Source organism: Myripristis murdjan, chromosome 20, assembly GCF_902150065.1.
Source record: "Myripristis murdjan chromosome 20, fMyrMur1.1, whole genome shotgun sequence".
Lineage (NCBI taxonomy): Eukaryota > Metazoa > Chordata > Actinopteri > Holocentriformes > Holocentridae > Myripristis > Myripristis murdjan.
The window spans coordinates 26,399,305-26,426,181 of NC_043999.1; the positions used below are offsets into that span (position 1 = coordinate 26,399,305).

The following is a 26,877-nucleotide window of genomic DNA, read 5'->3' on the forward strand; positions in this document are numbered from 1 at the left end:
TAGTACCATTAGGAAACATAGGTGAAAACTATTTTCTACCAGTGTACCACCTGAGAGCTGAAATCATTTAGCAGTATTTACGATCTGAGGTCAGTAGTATTTTCTTGTAGCCTATAGCATGATAGCAGGAAGCTCCTATCCTCCATGTTCCCCATAAAGTGAATGCAGCATGGGCATGAGCATGAGTAACAGGACACGCTCTGCCTCTTTACATCAGCGTAGCTCTTGAGGATGATGCAGGAAAGGAGGGAGCGATGATGATGATGATGATGATGATGATTGTATCTGTGTGTGTGTGTGTGTGTAGGTGGGGGAAGGGGCGAGAGGCAGTGCACGCGAGCAGAAATGCGCGTTTCCTGATTGGTTATAAACCTTTGGTACCCAGCTACGTCAAGTTAGACAGCACTAGCAAGAATTGCTCCGGAAACAAGATAATTTTGCCTTCAGAATATAATACACTTTGCGTTTTGACTGGATGGCAAGTACAACTCAATTCAGTGGAGGCGTATTCTCACTGACGTGCATGTCATCATACATTGACTAAAAATGTAGGCTATTTTCTTTATGTGTCGTTGCTACCTTTGTAGATCGACAGAAATCGTTCAAACGTGTTTGGCATGAGGGGTTTTATTTTTAGGTGTATCACCGGAAGTCTCATGTTGAATTTAGCTAACTTGACACTGGTCCACCGACAGGAGCGAGAGGATGCGAATACGGCTCTCCCTCGCGTGCCCCATCGGCCGTTTTCCCGGGACACAACAGCGTTTGTTTGTGTTTCTTCTTTCCTGTTTTGTCACAATGGAGCTCGATGGAAATTAGCAACCGTCTGCCACTTCAGGATATAATCGTTACCTTTGGAGAATGATTCACCGGCAGGTTATTTTATCCCAGGTAGGTCGCCTTCATTGTTGCTGTTTTGGTGATGGGTGATAACAGTCTCAAGCGGCGGCCCAGGGCTCTGGAGCCCCGTTAGGCCGCACTCCATTAAAAAACTGGTAGTTAAATGTGGGTTTGCTTGTGGGCAAAGATACCTGACCGGAGGAAAATTACTTGAGACCGCATCTGAATGACTGGGATCCCCTCTTCAATGCGGCATGGATACATTCAACCAACCAACACTTAATTTCAATCAAATCTCAACTTTCACAAGTGATTCACACTTTCGCCGCAGCCCACCGCGGTGTTTTTTTTTCTGGTGGAAGATTGTGGGAGCAGCAGGTGAATCAAATAAAAAATTCAAATGTTGTCCGAATAACTACTGTATTGTATGTATGCCGAACTGAATAGTGGCTCCTTGCAACTGAGAAGATACCGTGTGTCATTTTCTGTGAGATGTATGTCCGCCGATAATCAAGGCCACATTAAAACTGCCGTGTTTCCTGAGTGGAGTTTGGCTCGGCTGTTTCTCCACACAGCAGAACGTATCGGTGTTGTGGACGTATCGGCTCTGCAGCTTCACGGTCGAGTGTTGCTGATGGGTTGGGATGTGCAGGATGTTATCTCCTCTTTGTAAGGGGATTCCCAGCTTCAAAATCTCCTTCACCCCAGTCCCAACCAACATACACTACATCATATTTTATCACGTTTGTGAAAATGTTAATTGTTTTCCTTTGTTTTCTGCCATGTTTGGTGCCATGCCAATGAGTGATGTAACAGTGAAAAGAAATTTGGTAAACTATGACTTCCAGTCCAGTTGTCCAGATAAGAACAGCCTCCAGTACAAAAACAAAAAAAAAATCTTTTTTCTTTCTTTCTTTTCTTTTTTCTTTCTTTTTCTTTTTTCTTTCTTTCTTTTTTCTTTTTCTTTTTTTTTTTTTTTTTAGTAAAAAATACACATCACTATATAGATAGTAAATGGTAATGTAGTGGTATTTCTGCCTTTTCCTGATTATTGTAAGGCTAGCAAACCCCAATTAAAAAAAATAAATAAATAAAAAAAAAAAAAAAAAAAAAATATATATATATATATATATATATATATATATATGAATGAATGAATGAATGAATGAAAAAATATATATACACACATCACTTTTATTTTACATATTATTATTATTATTATTATTATTGTTATTATTGTTATTATCAAGAATTTCATATTCAGCAGTGGTGCCAGTTAGGGATGATATTGTAATCAAATGCAGTTTTCGAATTTTTGCCTGGGTAAAGGTAGTCTAATTTGTGAGCTTGTGATACCATAGGAGTGTATGGAGACCTGCGGGGGTTGTCTCACAGGCCCACTAAGGTCAGCTAGGCTATGAGGAATATTAGAACACTTAGAATACAGTAGACTGCAGTACGAGACCATTTCTGATGGTCAGAGTAAGTCTGCAATCACAGCTAAAATGATTGTGTTCTATTCCATTCTATTCATCTCAGTAACATACCAGCACCAGGATCTGAAACTAGAAATTTTCACTCATCCATTTTTTTCTTTTTTCTTTTTTTAGTTTTTAGAAGAAATACGGTACCAAAACATGAACAGATTTAGAGCTCTTGCTTGTTATTCTGTCTGTCCCTGCATCCAAATTCTCCAGATTGATGATTTGCTTTTTTGTGGTGGAGCTGCCTTTGTATGAGCCTTGTCAGTCAAGATTGGGCATTTAAAATGCTGGCAATTCCACTGAGAATAAATTGACTGTCATTGAGAGGGAACTGGAATGTTTCTTAGAGTGAGCCTGGCCTTGTACAAATGTTAAAGCTGTGTGATATTTGTATTTCCACCCTGGCCGTGTTCAACAAGACATGGGCCCAGTGGACAACGCTGTCTCTGTCGCTACCCCTCTCTCTTTCTCTCTCTCTCTCTCTCTCTCTCTCTCTCTCTCTCTCTCTCTCTCTCTCTCTCTCTCTGTATTCATTGCAGAGTCTGAAAGATGACAAAACAGAAACATGTAGTAGGCTAATTCCCAACTGATGCATTTGTTTACCTGTGATATTCAGCAAAATGGAGCGTCATGTGAAACACAGGGCATTTAAGCAGAAAGCGAGTTCTGGTGAGTTAGTCCCACTGGTCACGTTAGCTTTTATGTGATGAGAACATAGACACTAAAATTATCCATGTGGCCCTGGAAGGTTATTGGCTTCAGTGACTGATGCAGTGCAGACCTATATCACTTAGCATAGTGTATGCTTAAGTGTTAGCATGGATAACTGGGGGGAAGTCCAGCTCAATGGCAGGAGGCTAACAATTAGCATTTGAAGCATCCAGCTAGTATCCAGTAACAATGAGAGGAAGATAGCAGCACCACTGTCCTACAGAACAGCTGGGGGGAAGTGAAATAATATCACATTTTTCAAAATGTATGAACTAACCCTTTATGAGGTAAGATGACCAGTGGAATATTATTCTAAATAGTTGGTATATTTCTTTGACATCTGTGGGAGTCTTCAAACACAGAATTAAGCCATTGTTTGTGTACTGCATTTATTGAAAGCTGAGTCATGAGCAAGTTGTCAGCAGGCATATAAATCAGTACACACTTGTAGAAGCTGCTGGAAACATTGATCAGTTAGTACGCGTACAGATTGTATTAGGGGTGCATTCTGTTGATTTATATTGGCCAGCGCTGGGCTGCAGACACTTTCCGAGAAGCATAAAAATGGAATCTCCCTGTATGGTACAATGCGCAAAGCAGCATGATTATAGATAGCACATGCAGGAGATGGATATCAGTTTATGGATTAAGAGATGGCACTGACTTCTGACGGACTGAGCCATGGACTATTCACTTGATATCAGGGTACTGACATTAGAATATTTCCATAGTGTTGTAAAAATAGTTTAATTCTAGCACTTGCTCACAGGCAAATAGATTAAAAACACTGGGCCATCTGCTCTAGTACCTGTGTTTCTATGGAAGATAAGTTGGCATGGTTTTCATTGTATAAGAATATCAGTAAAAAAAGAGCTACAGCGTATGAAAAGAACTTTTTGTTGAAGCTGCCACTGTGTCTGCTGGTGGAAAAATTTACCAGACACTTGGACATTTGACAAAACACCTTTTCCACACAAAATGAAAATCAATGAAATGAATGAAGATTTCACAATGCAATAGTACTTATAAAATTTTGTCTTTTTAAACAGACTAAAGTTTAAACAAGACAGGGCTATGGAAGTTAGTGCAGTTAGTCAGTTATCAGTTGCCAAACATATTATCAGATGCCTTCCTCTTTTCGACACTTTTATTACGCTCAATGTTTCGCCACATTGATGTGGACAGTTCTGCCTATTATTTTCACAGAAATGTAATGTAACATTAGGTCTCTTAGCAGATGTTTCGACTGGTGACAAAACACACAACAAATATGTCCAATCAGAGTAATTTAACAAGCATGAGAATTTGTGGAAGCTGACGTCTGTGTGAACTTGCATTCATATTTTAGGGATTTTTTTAGCAGCATGATTTCTACCAGACAGTGGGCCTATTAAACTGGCTCCATTTACCTTACATTGACATCCCTGGAACTCTAAACTATAGGTCTACAGTCTGTATGAACCAAAGTGAGGCTTGGAAAAATGTTTTGTCAAGAAAAGTAGTTGACAGATTTGACTTAAATGACCTGCGATGGAATGTTGCTGTCATCTTCATTCAGACCCAGGCTAGTGAGAATGCAGGAAATATGAGCCATAGGCTAGCAGGCTAGTAAGAGTATATCTCTGCTTAGATGTTTTTAGCCTGCCGCTGTGAGTGCACAGGGCAGAGCCAGTCCATTAGACATCATCAGTTTGCCTGTGGCAGGACCAAACCACTGGCCAGACCAAGTGTTAACCCGAGTAGACCACTGACCACTTTATGGGCAGACCACTGTGTGTATCTACACACAATTTAATGGATAGACACAGTCAGTAACTAGCCTACAGACCACGCTGTGGATTGTTTGTAAATGCAGGGTTTATTATAATTTATGTATATAGTTATTTAAACTTTACATATTTTTAAAACACATCCCTAAATCTTTAAATTGCACAACTTTGGACAGTTGTCCTTGCATGTGGCTTTATTTCCACCTGAGGGTGAGCTGAGCCTGGTTCAGTGAGATAAATAAAGCACATTAGTGTTCAATTTGGTTGGTTGGTTGGTTGGTTGTCACGATACCAGAAATTAAGTAGTCGATACCAATACCAGTGAATTTCCACGATTCTTGGAACCTGTTTCGATGCCATGTTAAAAGAAAAAGAAAAAGAAAAATTCCCATTTACTTCAACATACACTCCTTTATTAAAATCTGTTGAACATTCAAAAATTTAAGCCTTAAGGGATTTAAAACAAACAATAAGTCAACTGTGCTTAAGTTACAACTTTTCAGATGGCACAGAATTTCAATTGCAGAATCATGCAGAGACATGAGAGAAATATGGAAATAATAAGTATTATTCTACATAATTAGAAAAAGAAACACCTATTTAATGGTAAACCTCAGTGGCACCATTTGCATACTTTGTTTTGCAAATTTCTTATTATTGCCTGAGCATCCGCCTCAAACACAAATTCTTCCACACACGACTCTCACTTGTTTCTTTTGGAGGAACCGAGGTGGAGCTGCCGCTTCATCTTGTGTAAGTGTAAATCGTATGTATACTGCCCCCTTCAGTTCTGGAAGAATATGTTACGGCCCGCTGAAGGCTAAATTTAAATAAATACAAAATCTAAATAAATACACCTATTACCTATGGTACTTCCGGTGCCATGGAAAAATGGGTATCGTATTTTTGGATTATTGGCATCAAGTTGGTACTGAAGTATTGGTTCTCATGACACCCTTACTACAGTACATTTTGTAGTACTTGCTAGAGTGGAGCTAGCCTTTACCATTATGTGACTGACTCCATAGTTACTTTTGGCTAATACTGATCAGTATTTTGCTAGTGTTTGTTTGGCATTTAGTCGCCTAACCTGAACACACAATCACTGAATATGAGCTTTTTTAAGAAAAAAAAAACAGCCTGGAATTGGTGATTCATATTACTTTCTGGTGCTGCTTTGTTTGATGTTGTATTTTTGTGTTTAATAGGGGTGGAAAAAAGTATCTAAAACAGAAACGTTAGCTGTCAGGATTCAATGTCAACCTCTAAAAATAAAAGAGTGAAGGCTTCTTTGTAGGTTCAGAGATTTGCAGCAATGTTAAACAAGCATGCAGGGAGAAAACCATCATAGAGGAAGAAAAGAGAAGAAAAGGGAAAACACACTTCTTTCTCCCATTAAGCTCCATTGCAGCTGCAGCTGCTCTCGGTTTACACTGCCTTTGAAAAACCAAATTACACCCTAAAACAACAAAATGTCCCCAGAAATGCAATATAAGTAACCAATCCTTTTTTAGACAGTGTTAATGTGTTTTTTCACTCAGATATTTCTTTAATGTTTTTGATTGAATTTAATTTGTCTACAATTCTTATAAATCTGATATTGCCGTCGATGTGGTCAAATATAAGTTTATTTGTGTAGCTCTTCATCACAAAAGTGTCTCAAAGGATTTTGCAAAGAACGAGACTACCTGTCATGGTTTTGGGTTGCTTGTGTTTTGTTTGGTTCTGTTTCATTTGTGCTTCTGTCATGGTTTTGTGTTTCTTGTGTTTTGTTTGGTTCTGTTTCCTGAGTTTCTTTTGCCTAGTTCCTTTCAGTGATTTCACCTGTGCCTTGTTTTCTCCTCCCTGTGCCACACCTGTCCTGTGTCTGTTAATCATCCTTGATTGTTCTGTTCCCTCCCAGTGTTTTACCTCAGCCTATCCTCTGTGTTCTCCTGTCTTGTGCTCCAGCCCCTTCCCCAGGTGTGTCTTGTTTGATCATTAGTTCTTGTGTATTTAAGTCCTGTCTTGAGTCCTGTTCCTTGTTGGTTCATTGTGTTATTCTGTTCTGTGTTGTTCTGTGCCTGCCTTAGTTTATTTATTAAATTTTGTTTTTGAGCATTTGTTTGCCTGCGGCTCCTGCTTTTGGGTCCTCCACCTTGCCCCGTGACACTACCTAGCTGTGACCAATCAAAAATTACCTGCAAATCAAAATACATTTTGCAGCAAAATGAAACACAAAGAAACAAAACAAAGCACATGGCACAAAACAGTATCCAGGAAAAAACACTTAGTTAACTTTTCAACCTGAGCCTAACTGATGCTAGATCTGCCATGAAGCCAAGACATAACTCCCAAGAAAACCATGCTAGAAAAAAATAGAAGAAACTTGGAAACCTTGCAGTAGATGCTAGGACCAAGCAATAAAATGAGCAACATTTGTGATGACTATGAGAGATGAAGAAAGTAACAGTAAGAAACATGATGATGTAGAGAGATGGATCCACTGCCAGGTAAGATCACAGTATCTCACAACAATAAAATCATAGACTAGTTTATTTGAGGGGGGTGAACTCCATCTTATGGAATTGTTGAGGCCTCAGGTACACACACACACACACACACACACACACACATGCACACATGCATATGCACACACCATTGCCCCCACTAATTGTCCCTACAGAATTGGGGAGGGCAGTATTGAGACTGAGTTGCGCACATAGTGATATGGATAGAAGGCAAAGAAGAAACGTCAGTGGATATCACTTAAAGGACAAGTTTGCTATTTTGGACCTAGGCCCTATTTACAGATCATCTGGCATCATCTGTAGTCAGTATAGGCACCATTGTATTCTGTGCCAGCCAAATGACCATAGAAAACAGAGCAATGACCATTCTGCTCCATCCAAGCTCTGTGGTTTTTCCTGCTGGCCCATGCTTGTCTTACTCATGTTGCAGTATTGGTGATTGAAGAGGGCTAAATACAGCTCTTTGAAGTAGGTTCATAGTGTTTCAGATGAATAAATAATCAAATAAATGATTCGAGGAGACAGAACTCCAAGAATCTGCTGAATGTTGTCCAAGCAGAACCCAGTCAAATAGCAGTCCAAGATTTTAATGATTCACTGCATGCTGTTTTTACAGACTAGAAATTAATTATTATATGTTGAATTTATTCCACTTTTTTTTTTTTTTTTTTTTTTACCTCAGAAGATATTACAGGATAAGTAATTGTTCTAACTGAAACTAGAGAAAGATGGACTGCAGTCCAGAGACTTGTATATTGCTCCTAGTTGGCATTGGATTCCACTGGATTGACTGTTCTTGCTGTAGGGAAGGATAAGTAAATAATCCATAATTTAGCCGTTACAAACTGCGTTGGTGACTATTTCTCAAACAGAACTAGCAACAAATTAAGCTAATTTCTAAAACCATTCGGAGCAATCATAATACATGTATTTACACCGATATCATTTGGCAACAAAAATGTACAGCAAATATTAATTTGTGCCTCTTGTATGTCTAATCTGAAGAGTTGTGATGAGTCTGTTCCCTGCACTGCATAGACCCTCCAATTGTTAAGAGTGGAGGTCTGCAGTAAACTATATGCAGATTAGCAAACATGAAAATTAGCATGTGACATCAACTGGTGACTTCTAGTCATTTTAGGGTTAGGGTTAGCTTGTGTTTTTTGGAAGAAAGTTGGCAACACTATCCAATCTGAATTAATATCAACAGTGTGGTACGCACATCCATGTTGTTTTAGAATGAAATCTCTTCAAATGATGATGAATGTGATATTTTTGGCCAGTAGCAGATGGAATGCAGTGTGACACAATGTTTAGTAAAGAGCGTGGGCTGCTAACAGCTCACACTGCAGTATTTCCTACACATAGACCTGTTGGTGGTAGCCCACCACAATATTATACAGGCCTACTGTAAATACAGGTTGCACATTCTGATGCTGAAACTGGTATTTTTGGATTGAAGATACTGATTGTTGGCATTGTGCCAATATTCAGTATATTTAAAATTTGATATTGATTTATTTTTCATGGAGAAAAAAAATTAATAGGATAAATAATCAAAAGTACGCCTTTGTATGAGGACGTTCTTCACCAAGTCTGCATCCAAAAACCCCAGAGAGGCGATGTGTTGCCACCAGTACTGAATGTGTTCAAACTCTCCCAGTGATACAAAACTGTTTGAAAGAGCATCCTCTTCTACAATGGGATGTAAAAGGGGCGGGGAGAGTCATTTTCTCTACCTCACCACAGCAGACCAGGAGGTTGGCTTGTCAAGAGCCAAAGCTGTGCTTTCCCTCTTGTCAGGCAAAATTCACCGCTGGGAGTAAAGCTGCACCCGATGCTGAAGCAGGTCCTTTGTCAGGCTCTGTTGTTGAGGTATTTGGTCGTAGGCATCATGATTTATGATTTTGTCCATATCCCCCAGGTGTACAACCCCAAAAGTGAGCACATTAATTGTAGATAAAGTCAGGCTCTTGTATGTATTCATCTATTGTATTCATCAATTCAGTGACTACATACTGAGGTTTCAGACCACCAACTTACTACAGCAAAATAATTTGAAAAGAATTATGTTGTTCATTTTTTGGACTCTTGTGAATTCTCTGCTGAAGGATGCTGCAGACATGGCAAGCATGAGGCTGTGTGTCTAGCTAACAAGCCCTTTGCACACTCAATGAAAGAAGCTGACCCATATAGAAATCAGTTTAAAAGCTCCCTGCATAGGCCTACATTTAGATGAGGAAGGAACCTTTTTTTGTCCACTACGCACCAGGGCCCATAATAAATAGGACACAATAATAGTGAAGAGGAACTAACTGGCTACAGTTAACCCATGTCCTCCTCTCATTACTCTGCCTCAAAGGAATGATGAAGGTTGTTTTAGAGCATACAGTGTACACTATGGATGGAATCAGGTCTATGTAGAAGCAGATGTTGAAAGTCAGCTGCTTCTGCAGTGTCCCTTACAAGGATTTGGTTTCTCCTGGCAGTGTTGAAAACTGTGACCAGTTCCATTGTCACCCTCATCTTTAGTTTAAACCTAAGCTAATCGTTCAATTTAGTTATGTAAAAGTAAAGTTAGGGTTAAATGAAACCTGAGTAAATTCACTTGATTTTTCTGAAAAACATGGGTAAAAGGCAATTAGCAAAATTATCAAAAAATTACTGGAACATTAAAAAAAAATAGTAAAAATGACAAGAAAACTATATTTAAAATTAAAATGATTATATGTTTAAAATCAAATTACAGCTTAATTGTTCATGGACAATGTGCTACTATATTTATGCAACACTTTCTCCAGCATTGATCTCCCCATCATTACAGAAGAGCAAAGGAAGAAGTCCTTAATCCCCTGGTAAATCTAGAGGCGCGGATGTATGCGACTGTGACTTTTACAAGAAATTTCAAAACATATTTATTGAACCTTATTTAGCTGAATTATTCTGCTGTATACGTCACCAGTCATTAAGAGAGGCTAATATCACCCTGATCCTAAAAAAAGGGATTTGTCCTGACAATTGTGTCTTTTACTGACCAGTTGCGTTATTAAACTCTGATTTAAAGTCACTTTCTAAAATGTTGGGACTATGTCTTGAATGGTTTTACACCCCTATTATTAGTATGGATTAAATCAGATTTATTAAGGGCCGGAACTCTTCTCACAGTGTGAGGAATGATTAATTGCATTTGTGATAATATCACGATATGATAAAACAGGATTTTCTAATCGCAAATTATACTCTATTCACGTGACATATAATTGAGAGTAGAGTGGTCGGCTAAAGGAGGAAACAACAATTTGGCATGTTGCACTCTGACTTGTACAATGGCCTCAAGCTTAACGGAATCTGACTCTACGACCTTTATTGTCAAGGAGGAGCAGTAAATCGGCTGTGTGGAGCTATTTTTGCTTAGAAAAAGAAGATGCTTTACAGCATCAGGTAATGTGCAGAACAACCCTTGCTATTGTTGCTAACACTCGGGGCAACACCACTAATCTGTATCAGCACTTAAAAAACACTACAAAGCCATGTGCAATAGCTGCATGGCTAAAATTCCAACCCCCAGTGTATCACATAAGCCAATTACCACCCGACAGGGATCTCTGACTGAAATGTTTGAAAGCATAGCTCCATATGAACGTTATTCAAGACAGCATGGGGAAATTACTCAGGCTATAACTAGGGCCCTATAATTTTCGCGATCACGGAATCGCAGACGGAATCGCGGAATTAGCAAAATAAAATGGAATCTATTTTTACTGCGGAATATCGCGGAATTTGAAATAATTTGAATGAAATGCTGTTTTTGTGTGGATTAGGAATGTATGTCTGGGGAAAATTACATGGAGGGAAGCAAATCTGGGTGGCACAACCCCTCCAGTTGTTTCACCTGCCCTTCCCCCTTAAAAACAGTAAAAGCATGGCAAAGCGGCTGTCGAAATCCCAGGCTTCATCGGCAAAAAAATTAAGAAACTGGAGCTAACCCCTCAGTACAGAGCCAAGCAGTTCCCGGGTGATTTTTATGTGTCAGGTGAATTGTTATTTTGCAAATTCTGCCAACATTCTGTTGACTGGAGGCGTAAGAATACATGCGATGACCAACTGTTGTCTAAAAGCCATGTGAAAAACAAGGAGAAGTACAATAACAATAGAAAGGCTACCACGTCTCTGCAGACGTGCATTACCTCTGCTACTTTCAAGTCATCGGACTCAAGAAAAGAGTTTGTTGAGGATTTTGTGGCTATGTGTGTTGAGGCTGACATCGCCTTGGAAAAGATGACAAAACTACGCCGTTTCTTAAGAAGCACTGCAGACAGGGAGGAGCTCTACCTGAGAATTAGCAGCCTTTGCCAAGTTCACCCGCCCTGAGTGTTTGACCAGCATATCTCCTGTGTACAACAAAAAATCTGTGGTAAGAAGTACTCCATAGTTGTGGATGAGACCACTGATGCAAGAGACTGCAGCGTCCTAAACATCGTCATAGGTAAGTTAATGTGAATTTAATAGCCTGTGCGTACAATGGTCAACACTCAACAACAATGGTCCTGGACTTACGTACACACATACACAAGGTCACACATACACGCATCTCATGGAACTCACGCCTCGTTGGCCCCCCCACCCCCTCTCCCTCCCGTTACAGTGCAGGTTGTGGGTGTGGAGCGCCGTAGTGGCTGCATACGCCTCTCCTCTGTGCTGGGACACCTCCCCCTCCCCTAATCCCTTCCTCCTTCCACATGTGCAATGTCTCGAGTCATGTTGTAATGTTTAATGACCATTCTGCTCAGTCCTCTCCAGTAGTTAGCAAGTTCCATATCAGTAGGTAGGGGGTCCTTGGAAACACAGTGCTGATAGGCCATCCACTGCTCACTTAGCTCAGCTGATGGGTTAGCCATGGGCTTCAGTGTTGAGTAGGCTTCAATCTGCTTTTCCATTGCTGGAGCCTGTCTGGGGTCAAACATCCTGGCCATCCTGTACACATCTCTTGCTGGATGTGTGTCCCAGTGCTTCGAGAACTTTGTGAAAGCCAAATGAAAGGCATCATGAAAATTGTCCAGCACATTCTTCTTCTCTCGAACCCCCATTTTTCTCAGTAGCTCATCTGTCTTGAGCCCATAACCACATGTTTTTGCTGTTCCATTAACTAGGTAGGAACCCAGATCCTCCATGACATTGTATGCACACAGTGCTGTAGGTCTGTGGGTTCCTTCCAGGATGGTCAGGGCTGTCATCAGTTTTGAGCAGGCCTCTGAGATGAATGATAGCTTGAGAGTCAGGGTCTCCACCTTCTCCTCTGTTTCCAACTGGCTGAGGATGTTTGTGACTGCCATGCCTGTTGACCCCTCTGACAACAAGAACTGTCCGTACAGCTGAACATGCTCTGCATGATACTTGACAGCCTCAAACCAGCTATTCCACCTGATACACGCTGCCAGGAGGAACCTTGGCCTGCACAGACTCCTTGTTGATGAGGAAAGCCACCCATCTTCGCTTTCTTGCAGGCTTCTTGAAGAAGACAGATCTCATCCATGTGACAAGTGAGGTAGCATCAGAAAAGTATTTGTAATGCTGCCAGGTCTCACCCACCAGATTGATGATATGGCAGAGGCAGGTAACATGGACACCGTTTGGCACCATTCCTTTCAGAACCTCCCTGTATGCTTTCAGGCAGTAGGCAGCATTATCTGTGACCACTGCCCAGGCATCATTCAGATCCCGATTGTTGATGTGGAGGGAGGCTAGTATGGCTTGGGAAACTGTTGAGTAGTTGCATCTATCCATGAAGACAACATCCACAAGAAAATATTGGCTTTCAACTCCTCTGATGAAAGAAGAAAAAAACATTAGCTCTTTTTATTTTTTTTTATATATATTTATTTATTTTTTAAATTAAGAGGCAACAGTTGCTGCACTGACATGATTTTAATTTGATTATTTTAATTTGAACATGTATTGGCTTTTTTTTTAAATTTAACAATATGTTAAATTATTATTATTATTTTAAAAATGTAAATTGCTTATCAAACAGACCTAACAATTCAACTGCCAATGAATGAGCAGTAGTATGCATGTGATAACATAGATTGAAAAAATAAGCCGAAGTGACACGTCTTCTCTGAATAGACAAGCTAAGCCAGTGTGCTGCTGTTAGCCAGTGAAAATAGAGTGGAGTGGAAACTCTTCGCTTTGTTACCGGTGCAGTTGTGATAATTTTTTTCCTCGGTGGTGCAGGTGCAGGTGAAATGACTGGAGGGGTTGTGCCACCCAGATTTGCTTCTCTCCAAGTAATTTTCCCCAGGCATATGTTCATATTCCACACAAAAACAGCATTTCATTCAAATTATGTCAAATTCCGTTTTTATTTCAAACTCTGATTATAGTAAGTATATGTGCACAAATATAGGCTACATGTGTATATATATCCATTTATACAATATACTTTAAAATGTTTTAACATCTGGAAAAAAAAAAAATCATTCCGAAGGCGTGGCGGCTTTTATGTTGCCGTGGCGGTGCGTCACGATCAATTACATGTAGCGGAAACCCTGCAATATACTACTGTGATTGAAATAGTTAAATAAAAATAACTCATTCATATCAGTTTATGCATTATCTAATTTCATTATAACATATAGGCCTGGCCTACAGGAAAGAAGAGTTTATGTTTTAATCTATCTAAAATTGTGTCGGTCAGACTATAGAATGATTCATTGCTAGTGTTTGTTAAATAATACAGAAGATAAAGAACTTAGAAATATACTCACTCTTTAAATGGCAATCACAATATTGTTAAAAAAAAAAATCTAATTAGATTTTTTCCCCAAATTGTTCAGTCTTACTTCCTATTATTCAGTACATGCATGAATGAGATAAGGCCAGGTGGTGCCCTTGTTGGATGCTGAGAAAGTATTTGACCATGGCGAGCGGCCATACCTTCTCCGTTCCATGAAAATTTTTGGCCTGGGTGTTACTTTTATTAACTGAGTTAGGATTCTTTATAATGACAGTTAGGCAGCTGTTCTTACAAATGGCTTAAGATCAAAAATTTCTCTATGCCGGCAAGACTAAATCTGCTGCTTTTTGCTGTGGCCATAGAACCACTTGCCCAGGCTATACGTTAGTTACCCATAATCTTTGGAGTCTTTGTTGGCAAAAGGGAGCATCAACTTTGTAAGCAGATGATGTGCTTTTATTTTTGACCAAACCAAACTTTCTGTTTCCTGCATTATCGACACCATATAAGTTTAGTTCTTTCTCAGGCTACAAGATTAATTTCTCAAAATCTGAAGCTGTGCCACTGTGTTCTCTTTAAACTTTCCCCCTGCCTGCCCCTGACCCATTCTCATTTCTTTCGTCCCTCTCTGGTTTTGTATATTTAGGTATACACATAACCTCCTCACTTGAACAGATGTACAATACAAATTTCACTCCTCTTCTGGACACTACAAAAAGCGCCCTTCATTGAGGAGCTTCCTTGTCCCTTTCTTGCCTGGGTAGGATTTTTTGTAAATGGATGTAGTACCATGGCCATTGTATCAACTTCAGATGGTCCCTGCTATTCTTTCAATTCATGTGGACAAAAGAAATACGATTGTTATAAACACCTTGAGGGCTTAAAATTTAGTAAAATCACCCCTTATGTCGCCCTTTATTTCAATTCAAGGGAACCCTGATTTTCCTCCGGGTCATAATGATCCTGGATTCAGTTTTTGGATGGATTGTGGTTTAACAGCATTAAGAGATTTGTTTGATGGCTCCACTGTGATGTCTTTCAAGCAGTTACAGCAAAAATATGATGTGACACACCACAGTTTCTTCATGTTCTTGCAGGTGAGGGACCTCATACCTCATCGCACAATATTAACAGTGGAACAAGGAAACCTCTTGGACTGAGAGAGCATTGTCACTTGGTCTCATAAGAGGATTGGTTAGCTTTCTTCATTACATGCTTAGATCTGCATCTGTAAATACCCTGGCCACCAACCAACATGGGAAGGAGAGCTTGGGGTGGGAATTGCAGACAAGGACTGGTGTGAAATATAAGAATGAAAAAAAAAATCTGTGTAAGAGAGCCTGATGAATTCATTTGAGAATTATAAATCGATTATAAATTTCACCCAACCTTCATCGTAAAAGGAGCACTAGTTTGTTTCCTCTAAGAGTTTTATGCAGACCCAAATTGTCTTATTGTTAGACTTCCTGATAGAAAGGTTATATATATATATATATATATATATATATATATATATGTGTGTGTGTGTGTGTGTGTGTGTGTGTGTGTGTATATATGTATATGTGTGTGTGTGTGTATATATATATATATATATATATATATATATATATATAGTAAGTTTGTATTAATAAATTATTAATAAGAGAGTTTGGGAGTCTGAGATCAAGGTCTAGGATCCATACTTACTGTACATTGGCCCTAATCTAGCAAACATTAACTCTGGGGTAACTTAACAGGAATGATGCTGCCTATCTTGATACAAAGGGTGTCTTTTTTGTATTCTTTATTTTTACTCTTTGTTTTAATCTATCTTGCCTTTGTTTTGTTTTGTTTGCAGTTGTAAATGAGGAGATGATTATGTATATTCCCTTCTATTTACTCTTCTTATTCACCAGCTTGTTAAAGGTATACATTTGTGTATATCTAGTATGATGCATTTTTAGGCCTTTTGTCCAAACTAGTATTATGCGCAAGTGTAATTTGTCTGAGCTTCTGTGTTCTTGTCTGTTGTTGTTGTTGCTGTTGGTAAAATCTGAAGAAGGAAATAAAAATATAATAAAAAGAAAAGATAATTACAAGAAATTTACCATAAAATTAGCCCCAAAACAATATGATATATTATTATAAATATAATATATTTATACCACAAAATTAACAAAAAATATGTAAAACAAAAAGAAATCACCAGAAAATTACCAATATAGAAATAAGATTAGTTACACAAGTAGTGCACATTTAGAACATTTACAATTTTTATCATTCACAATGTAAACCAAACACTCAATCCACAAAAAGAAAAATAAAATAGACAGTGTAATGAAAAATAAGATGAAAAATATAATGAAAACAGCAAAGTAGTAAAAATTGAAAGGCTAACAAAATTGGGTAATGTTAGTGTGTGGATTTGGTCCAGACAAAAATTTACAGAAAATGAAAATCTAACTCACAGAAGAAAACCTCTTTACGTTAGCTATGAATTGGACCAGATGTAATTTACAATAGGGGTATTCGTTGATTTAAAGAAAGCATTCAACAATACAATAGATCATTCAATTTTAATTTCTAAGCTGAATACTTATGGGGTGAGAGGAGTTGCTCTAAACTGGTTAACGAGCTATTTACACAACAGATAACAATATATGCAGTTTGATGGTAATACATCAGAATATATGAAAATTGAATGTGGGGTCCCGCAAGGTTCGGTTTTGGGGCCTAAACTTTTTATTTTATATATTAATAACATTTGTGAAGTCTCAGAATTATTGCAGTTTGTTTTGTTCGCAGATGACACAAATTTCTTCTGCTCTGCAGATAATTTAAAAATGTTATCAGAAAACATTGAAAATGAAATGGTTAAGCTTAAATCTTAGCAGAAAAACATTGAAAATGAAATGGTTTGATGAAAATAAGTTATCATTAAATTTGAAAAAAAAAAACTAAGTTTATGGTTTTTGCTAATAAAAGAAAGGCTGATGTCACATTAGCTATTGATGGAGTTAATATTGTGAAAGTATCTGAGTTTAGGTTTTTGGGGGTCATAATGGATGAAAATTTGGCATGGAAATCTCATATATCATATGTTAAAACAAAGGTGTCTAAGAATATTTTCATTTTGAACAAAGCTAAGTATGTTTTGGATTGTAACACAATGAGAATATTGTATTGTGCACTTATACTGCCTTATTTTAGTTATTGTGTAGAAGTATGGGGAAACACGTATACAAGTAATATAATGCCATCATTTTTAGTACAAAAAAGAGCTGTTAGAACAATTCACAAAACTGAATTTAGAGAACATACTAATAGATTATTTGCCAAGTCAAGGTTATTGAAACTTAACGAGATAATACAACTGCAGACATGATTAGTTATGTTTAAAGCCAAAAATAGAGTATTGCCAGAGAACATGCAAAAACTTTTTGTGTTTACCTCCTTCTGTGATGAAAATCACAGAAGGAGATTTGATTTTAAGCATCAAGGTACTCGGACCACTTTAAAACAAATGCGTATTTCTGTTGCCGGTGTAAAACTTTGGAACTCTCAACAGAATGACTTAAAGGGTTGTACAGATATTGTACAGTTTAAAAAAAATGTATAAAGACAGACAAATTAGGAAATATGCATCTGAAATTTAATTGGATGTTCATCTTTATTTGTTTTGAGATTGTAAATTTTTACTTAATGGGTTATTTTGCTTTAAGTTGTTGTAATCAAGGGTGTAGTCGATGATGAGCAAAGGGTAGGTAACTGGAGATGACGGACCATCTAGGATTCCTTGTGTTCAAGTAAGGGGCAGACAAAAAAATAAGAATTATATTCTTCTCTCTGCTCTTTTCTAATCATGTAAAGCATCAATTTGAAATATGTGTTGTGAATTTTTTTGTACTAATTTCATTAGTGTGCATTTCATCAAAGGAATAAATAAAAATGAATGAATGTTTGGAGCTGAAGTTAAATGTAGGTTGTAACAAATGGTGGCATATCCATCATAATCAATACTGATGATGCTGACCAGTTGAAGCCTGATTTTTTTTTTTTTTTTTTTTAATGAATAGGTAATATGGACAAACTTATTAGCAGTATTAGCAAAGCCATATCAGTCCAACCGTAGAAATTGCGCAGTGGCTTTTTCAGGACCATTTCCTTCAAACTTATCAGCACACCCAAGGCCATGTAAGGTTTCATTTGAAATGGAAAACAGAGCAACCACCATGGAGTCAAGAGGTCTTACCAGGACAGCAATGATTGGATCATAGTTACCATTATCATTAGGATGAAAGCTGGTGAACAATTAGCCACAGCAGCACTATCTCCAAGGCAAGCTGGAGATCATTATTTGGATACAGAGTAGTATCGTTTATCTCCAGCGAAGCTTTTCCAGCCACTCTCATACTGCCTGCTCTAGATGTGCACCGAATTAATGATCATGTCCTCTTGAACGCAGTTATACAGGGTAATTACGTGAATGTGTAAGCTAGTAGAAGGGACAACTGGGGATATTTCCTTGGAGATTACGTTTGTGAAGACACTATGTGTCTGTGAGAGAAAGTAGAAAGCTATGGCACCAAACTGTTATGGTACTAGACATGACTAATGAGCACTGCAGGGATTTGAAGATGACTCTGAAAATGAGTTAGGTGACTTAGCTTGAATATATATATATATATACATGTGTCTTCATGTTTGTGTCTGAGTGTACTCCTGTATTTTGGGGCGTTTACAGGAAGTGAGTGGTCATATTACGGCAGTGAGAATCATGGAAATTAAATTTTTAGCTGTGTGGATCTCCGTTTTGATCTTGAACCTTGCAGGCTTTCCAGTTGTGTTACTAATCTCCTTCTGTACCATGGCTGGTGTCATCATTGTGATCGAATGGATATTTTGTGGTGCTCAAATAATAGCTAAATACAACCAGGCTAGGAAAAGCTACCATAAGATACCAAAAATACTAAAAGATACCAGACACCATAAATATATTGTTGTGGAGTGGCTTCATACATAAATTAGTTTCTATGAAATGCAGATATGTGCCAGCACATATTCTCTAACAGTCCAAACTGCTTTGTAGTCGATAAATGTATGGGCTGAATTTCTGGCAATACAATATTGCTATCTTAAGCACCTGGCAACACAAGTTGTGAACTTCCAATATGTAAATGTAAATGATAATGCACAACTGGTGCACTCCTTGCCTTGTCATTTAATTTCTTACATTGGGACATGGTAGAGAGCCATAACATGCTCATACCGCCTTAACCACCTTAAACCTACAGGCTACTTAAACAACCTTAACATACTCACTGGCTAAATTAGAAGACTAAATTATATTCTGAAACGATTTTTTCTATCCTTACCGTTTTGGTACAGGTCAGACAAATATCTGGAACAGCCTAGTGATATTAGTCCTAAGAAACCCTTGAGATGCTATCAGCTGATTTGGCTATATGCTTGCAGCTCTTGCACGAGTCCGTCAACACGTAGGAACTGACTGAACCGGAATGAGCCTGAATGATTGGCTTTAGATAACGCTGGCATTTTTGTCATTTTCACACAGCACATTTTAAAAAAATGTTGCACTGGCTTGATTGGAGTCACTGATTAATCACCTGGCTTATACCAATCTTGTGGTGGCCTGTGCCACTGGGCCATCTTTAGTGTCAAACCCTGACTATGTTTGAGTTGTCCTGATATTCGGTTTCAGTGGACATCCTGCAGCCACTCAGTCAAGTTTTGGCAGTGGCCATGGTGTAAATCGACTGAACCCCATCTATCACACCTAAAAGCATATAATTTAGTTTAATAAATTGGGATAGACATGTGCCTGATAGCAGAGTGTGAATAGCTCAAGCTTCTTTGACTTTGTGGAAGTATTTTACTGTCGTAGGTGTATTCTTAGATGTGTACCAAGGTGTGTGAGTATTCCAGGTCTGTGATTTTCTCTTACCCTTTCCTCTACACAGTTAATTTATATTGGCAATTGGCAATCGGCTGAGTCCAATCTTTGGTTCTCTTTCTAGATGATTTTTGGGCAATTTGTAGATACAAATTTTAAAATAAATATATATTTATTTTGCAAATCGAATGGTCTGCAGTATTTTACATACATAACGTTTATATGGGCACCCCACCCAAAAGTTAAAATGTCAAACAAAGGGGTATGAGTGTCCATGTCTGAAACTTAGGCGGAACCACACAACTGATTTTGCTGGTGCAGACCAAACAGGAGTTTGGTCTGGAGTTTGATCTGGAAGGGCTAAGTTTCTGGTATAAAAAAAAAAACATTTGGTAATGTTTAATGGTAACTTTTTCTTTTGTGTAATTTTATGTAAATTTTTGGATAATTTTCTGATAGTCTTGTGTATTTTTATTTATTTATTTTTTTATTTTTTTAAATAATTTCATGGTAATTATTTGCTAAGAAAAAAAATGTTAATTTGGGTTGTCCTCAACATATGGAAACACTGAAATCATGCAGTGGAGTTAGAATGGGCTTAATTGGCCCTAGGGTTATATAACTTACCATTGCTCAAATGGTGTTGTAATCTGTGTGAGCAGTTTTTCTGTCTGACTCATAGGCTACATTCACACTGCAGTTAAATGTATTCCAATTCTGATTTTTCTCCTTTGATATGACACATATTAGCCATTAGCTAATATTATTAGCTGACACTGGCATAGAGGGAAATGAGACACAACAAAGATGTACAAATAACTGATTTGAGGTATTTGAGGAGACACCTCAATTCAGTCAAAGGTTAAACTGTACTCAACTAGTTTGAAACAAAGAGTGTTTGTTATTATTACTCTGCATGCACTTTTAAATACCATTGTCAGTTCATATACATATCAGATAAGGGTTACAACCTAAAAGAGACACAGTATGGATTTAGAATGGGATGTCAGAGAAGCTCCTGTAGGTGTAATGTGGAGGTGCCCCAATATTTTTGTCTATATGAAGGAGCCAGTTAACTCACTTGGGTATGACCAGCAGATTTATGATCAGAGGTGCTGACACAGTGGAGAAAAGCTTGGATTCAGAACAATAATTATCAATAGATGTGGTACCAGCAGGAATCTTTCAAAACCAATCAAATAAACTCTTCATATGCCCTTTTTAAAGCAGTGCATTCCCCTGCCAGGACATACTGGCATTTTTGTAAATGGCCAGAGACCAGCTTCTCTCAAGAGAAGCTTCTCTCACTGATGTTCTTGACCAAAAGGTAAAAGGACCATACCAGTGCTTTTGCATGTTTAGCGTAATGTCCACAAAACATATATACTCATATTTTTGCTGATGTTTTCCCAATGCAAACATATTTGAGAACTTCAGTATCATTTTTCTGGCCATTGGTTTCCATTCATTCCCCTACGAAATGAAAATGAACTTTCAAGGACTTCAAACTTTCAAAGACTTAAACAAGTTACACAATCTCTTGTTTTATCACATATTGACTACTGCCCAGTAATCTGGTCAAACGCCGCCAAACAATAAATAAATAAAATCCAGCTTACCCAAAATAGAGCTGCGAGACTTGCTCTGCATTGCACTTACAGATACAGTGTCGAAAAAATGCATAATGAGCTATCATGGATGAAAGTTAATGAGAGACTAGCATGTAGCCTGATCCTGTTTTTAAAAAAAACATCTACACATTGCATATACCAAATTATCTCTTTTCTCAGTTGCTTCCTGCTAGTGACAGCCATAACTATCATATAAGACAAGCCATGAGGGGTCATTTCACAAAATGATTTCCAAAATGGTTTGTTGCAATGTAAAATATGGAGAAAGTGGAGTAAATTGGCCAAACATACAAAATCACTTGTATGGTACTTTAAGTCTGTGCAGAATTGCAGCACTCTACATCACCCCAAATACAGTGTACCTCAAATATGCTAAAGGCAGATGACCTGTTTTGTTTCTAGTGAAGGCCCTGTCACTTTGTTTCCATGTGTAAAGATGCTGACATGACATTTTGGAAGGTAATCACAAAATTACAATAAAATACAATACAACCTTTTTTTTTCATTACTTTGTGGTTGCATGTTGTTTGCTTTCCTTGAGCGTGATTGCTTTCCTCAAGATTGTATTCAGTTGGTTATATTTGGCTATCCTGAAATATGCACAGAAGTGCCTCAGTTATCGGCATCAAAATGTCACACTCAGCATTGGACTGAACTGATGCCTCTGTGGCAGCAGAAATGCTATGACAGAAAGATAGCAACGTAGAGAAAGTCGAAGAGAGGAACAGAGACACTCAGAGAGATTCACTGATGGAATTCAGGTCTATTTTTGTGCAAGGAAAAGGTTGCTTTTGTGCATTTTAACCATCTTTGACCTTACTTTCTCCTTTTGCAGGCTTGCCACTCTGATACTAAAATACAAGCCATGTGATCATCTGCAGATGCACATGAAAACCCCTTTGTGGCGTTGGTTGCATTGCTGTGTGTTTCCTTTCGGTTGCAGTCCCTTTGATGCTCCGATGTGCTGTCTGTTCATTGCTGAGTGTCTCTGTTCTCCATGTTTGTCTGTAGAGGTCAAAACTTTGTCTGATTCTCTGTTTTCTCTCACTGTTTGTCCGTATGTGGTTGTGCTGTTTATCAATTATTCATGCCCTTGCTATTTTTCAATTATTCATATCTAAAGATGAAGCATGAAAGTCGCAGGTATTGTTTTCTCCAAAATAAACGCATATACCATACTTGACTTTCACATGCTGCTTCCACTGCCTCTGTGCTTTTTCTGTGGTTTGTAATACAACACCCTTCTCCTCCCCCTTCCCCCAGGTTTTGGTCTGCTTTGGGTTGACTGGTCATTATGCTGATGCAGCTCTGTAGTATCAAGGTCAGTGCCCCCCCGCCTACCCACCCATTACCACTGTCTCCCTGCTTGCTAACCTCCACCCGCCACATATCTGTAGGATTTGACAGATACCAGGTCTTTTGAATTAAATCTCCAAATTATTGTTATTTTGTGCTATTAATCACAACCCTTAAATGGGACCATTTTTATGTGGAGTGTTCAGTGTCTCCAGTGAAACTCATAATGATGACGAAAAAAAAACAAACAATCAAACTGTCTCATTGGAGTTAGTTTAGATCAAAGGGATAGTTCACCCACTATTATTTCACTAACTGAAACTCCCCCTGGACTTCCCTCTGGCTAACATTCTTAAAATCATTATTAAACATTATGAAGCATATGTCTTATTCCACTCAAATTGTTAAATAAACAAAGTTTGAGTTTGATGATGCGCTGGCAGATTTTTACAGGTTGAAATGGCATTAAAAATGTTGACCTTTTTCAAAAAAAAAAAAAAAAAAAAGCTATCAATGGCAGAACTATTTTCTTGTGCGGTCTAAGCTCTCTGTGCTGGTGAAATGTGTGTGATAGCTGGGGGTTGAGGGTGGGGGGTAGGTTGAAAGGGGAGAGCAATAACATCACATTTTTCAAAATGGGTGAACTGTCCCTTTAAGGTCTTCCCATACGGAACCTGTTTATATAATCAATCAAACGGCATTATATCCATCATATCAAGAGATGGACAAGACTGACTGGACCCAATCACATTTTTAATAAAATGTGAATGTTTGTCAGATAAATCAGCAAACTAAGATGTGAATTTAACCCTGGTTTAAGCTGAATTTAAACTCTTGCTGTCTGTACGATGAGCTATCCATGGCTGACTGTTCCACCGTGTGCTATTTGTGCTTTTACTGGTTGTCTTTGGTCTGTAATCTCTCCTATTGTCAAAGTTACAGATTTGCCTTTGACATTGTAGAGCAGAGCTCTACAAACGTTTTCATATTCTGCACCCCCATTTTCACTTTCATTAACCCCTGCTTGAAGTGAGTTTGTCTGAGGGGCCCTGATATGAAACGAGACTTTGGTTTGTGTTGAGTATTAAATTGTTTATATGTCACACTTGAATACTGACAAGTGGTTAAAACATAATATTAAAATGAGCACTCACCTTATTTTTGTGAATAAAATTTTAGTGAACTAAAACTATACCTCATTTTGTTGATGACAATTTGGAAGGGTGTCCTCAGACTCCAGTTTTAACATTGTTGCATATTGTGATAAATTACTGCTATCTAACAGAATAAAATGACATCTAGCAGGAGACGTGGTGAATGTGCCTGGATGTTCAGATTCACTCTGACTGCATTATGAGGGCAGTTTGCCAATTTGTTTGCACCTCAGTTGCTTAAGCTTGTTGCTTGAGCAAAGAGTTTTTGACTTTTACACCAAAAAATTCATTCAAATCAGCTTGAGGTGTAAACAAGCCTTTGAAAAAAGCACTGTGCAAGAAAGCCCCCCTCACCCCCGCCCCTGCCCCGCCTCTTACCAATTTCAAGTGCAAAATGTTTCAGCTGTAAGATTAATCCGCCAAGGCTGCACCCTTGTGCCCTAAAGCCCCTTTATAATTGGAGTGCTCTCTTATTTGATCTGAGACTCTAGGATGAAAAACTCTTTGCCTGGCCTCCTGACATGCTGGTAAATACGCCTCTGTCTTGCAGCAAAGGTTAGCAGCCATTCTGATGCTTCACAGGGTTTTAAGCCCACTCTTCAAGGGATCATATATGTGCTACAATAATTTAGGAGAGATGGTGTTATTAAGTGTCACTGAATGAGGTGCAATATTGATTTGCATGGTCCTACAAATAAATTTTACGTGTATAAAATGGTGAGCGTTACATATAATTTACACATGCATGACCATGACAGGTTCAAAGAGGCTTTTTTGACCAATGCTGTCAGGCAGCTTTCCACTCATTGTTAGTGAAGAGCATGGCATTCTGGTCGTTTTGATGATATAGTTGTTCCTCTTCTCTGCACAAACCTCTAGGTAATCGAGGCATGAATTTCTGAGCTTCACAGCAAAATTGAACTTTGGGTTTGGTATTGGGTTGTTATATGAGTCCACATGGTGGTGAAATCTCCTCATTAGTTGTTCTGTGCTCCCCTGGGAATCCAGAATACTGTGTTTCTATCTCTCCATTTGCTTCCAATAGCAGAACAGCTCCCAAAATAACACTTTTAGCACATGAACCAATGGCAACAAAGTGGATTATGCTGCGATAGAAATACATTTTTATATTCTGACTGTGTAAAAGTCAGTAAACAGCATATAAAGAGGAGACACACTGAGTAGAAATTATAATGCATTTGAATTGATTGATTAGTATCAGCTCCTATAAAATCACATTGATAAAAATAGTCATAACTCAAACTGTGCATATTAATGAGTTTTCTTAAACCCTTAAATAGTGGTTTTCTCCTTAAATTTCTTTAAAAAAAAAAAAAAAAAACTTAAAGTATTTTCAAAGTTATTACATGTCTGCCTGCTTCACTGTTCCACTGAACCAACAGCATGCTTAGACTGTGTGAAATATGTAAAGCCAAGACCCATATTTTATTGCTGCTATTTTATACTATTACATCAGACGTAATTGACATATTTGGGAACTTTGCAAACCATGGTATCTTGACTAGAGTAAAAATCCAGTAAACAGAGATATAAGTAGGCTGATAATGTTTGGTGCTGATTCTCTGTTTAGGTGGGGAATATGTGTGGTGTATGTACTGATATTATTTGAGTTTAGTTAAAGGTCCCACACTGTACACTTTTCCAGGGTTTTATTTTAACTGTTGATATCCCCAACATGATGTATTTGTGGTTTTGAGTACCTGTGGTCTGCTAAATATAGTTTCACAGCTCCTCTCTCTTGCCTTTCTCCCGGAGCTCTGGCGGCACGGTTCGTTTAGCCAATCAGAGGAGAGAATCAGCACATCTCCACTGATTGGCTGACTGTTTTCTGAGTGACATATGGTCGGGCCAATCACAGGCAAGTAACTGAAACCTACGCTGCTCAACAGTGCTCAACGGTACTAATGAAAAACTACAACTTCCGAAAATCTTACCGTCTTAATGAGACAGAGAAAAAAAAATCACTTACCGGTTGTGGAGATGACATTGGTCCAGACAATGTGGGGATAGCAGGATCCTTTACCAAGAGTTTCTTTGCGAAACCGGCATTGTATCGTGTCAGGTTGATAAAACAGTCGGCGCTGAAATGAGTCAAACAGACAAGCAAATTTGGACTAAAATCCTGCGGGACCCGGGAAAAAATGACCATCAGCAACACCGTTTCCTCGACATGTCGCTAACTTGTTAGCTTGTTATCTGGGGAGCGGAGGCGGGCCGGCTAGTTTAAGTGGGTGGAGTAGCCTTATGTGTGACATCACAGAAAGGAGGAAGTGCTGTCCGCTCGTCTTAAAGGGAGAGTTTCAAAGAACGGGCTGTGTGCATTTCTCTGTTTCTCACAGGTTTAATGCATGGGACAGTATTTATGTGGCCCTGAGACCTTCCCTATCACAAAAAAACAACGAAAATTGCATTTTTCATGACATGGGGCCTTTAAAAATGACTGATATAGTAAAACTCTGTTCTGCAAATAAAATTGGGATTCTGTATGATAGCCATTTAACTTTAGTTATGTGATTTGTTCATGTAATTTATTTCAGAGAGGACCACAGCATGAAACTGGTTTTGCTTTCAATTCAATTAGATTTTTTTTTCACTCAAATAATATGAAAACAAGTGGAATCGGGGATCAATAAGAATTGGAAAGTCTAAGCAGAGCTGGAATCAAAACCAGAATCAATAAAAATCTAACCATACCCAACACAAACATGACTGCTTAAACCGATAAAAAGCAGCGCAGCAGCAGGTGTCTGTTCTATGTCAATATGTTTTGACTTTTTGAAGAGAATTGCTAAAAAGTTTCCTGTTATTCCTGTGTTGTATCTCTTCTGCAGA

General features: G+C 38.3%; 1 protein-coding gene across 1 annotated transcript in view; it reads left to right on the forward strand.

Annotated features, from left to right (window-relative positions):
* The first annotated feature begins 714 nt into the window (after window positions 1-714).
* The window catches only part of hecw1a (HECT, C2 and WW domain containing E3 ubiquitin protein ligase 1a), a 115,693-nt gene continuing 89,530 nt past the window's right edge, over window positions 715-26,877 (forward strand). The window contains exons 1-3 of the mRNA XM_030079257.1: window positions 715-891; window positions 22,838-22,895; window position 26,877. The exon at window position 26,877 is cut by the window's right edge and continues 321 nt beyond it. Of these exons, the coding sequence (XP_029935117.1) occupies window positions 22,869-22,895; window position 26,877 (28 nt within the window). The 5' untranslated portion in view covers window positions 715-891; window positions 22,838-22,868. The remainder of the gene's footprint in view (window positions 892-22,837; window positions 22,896-26,876) is intronic.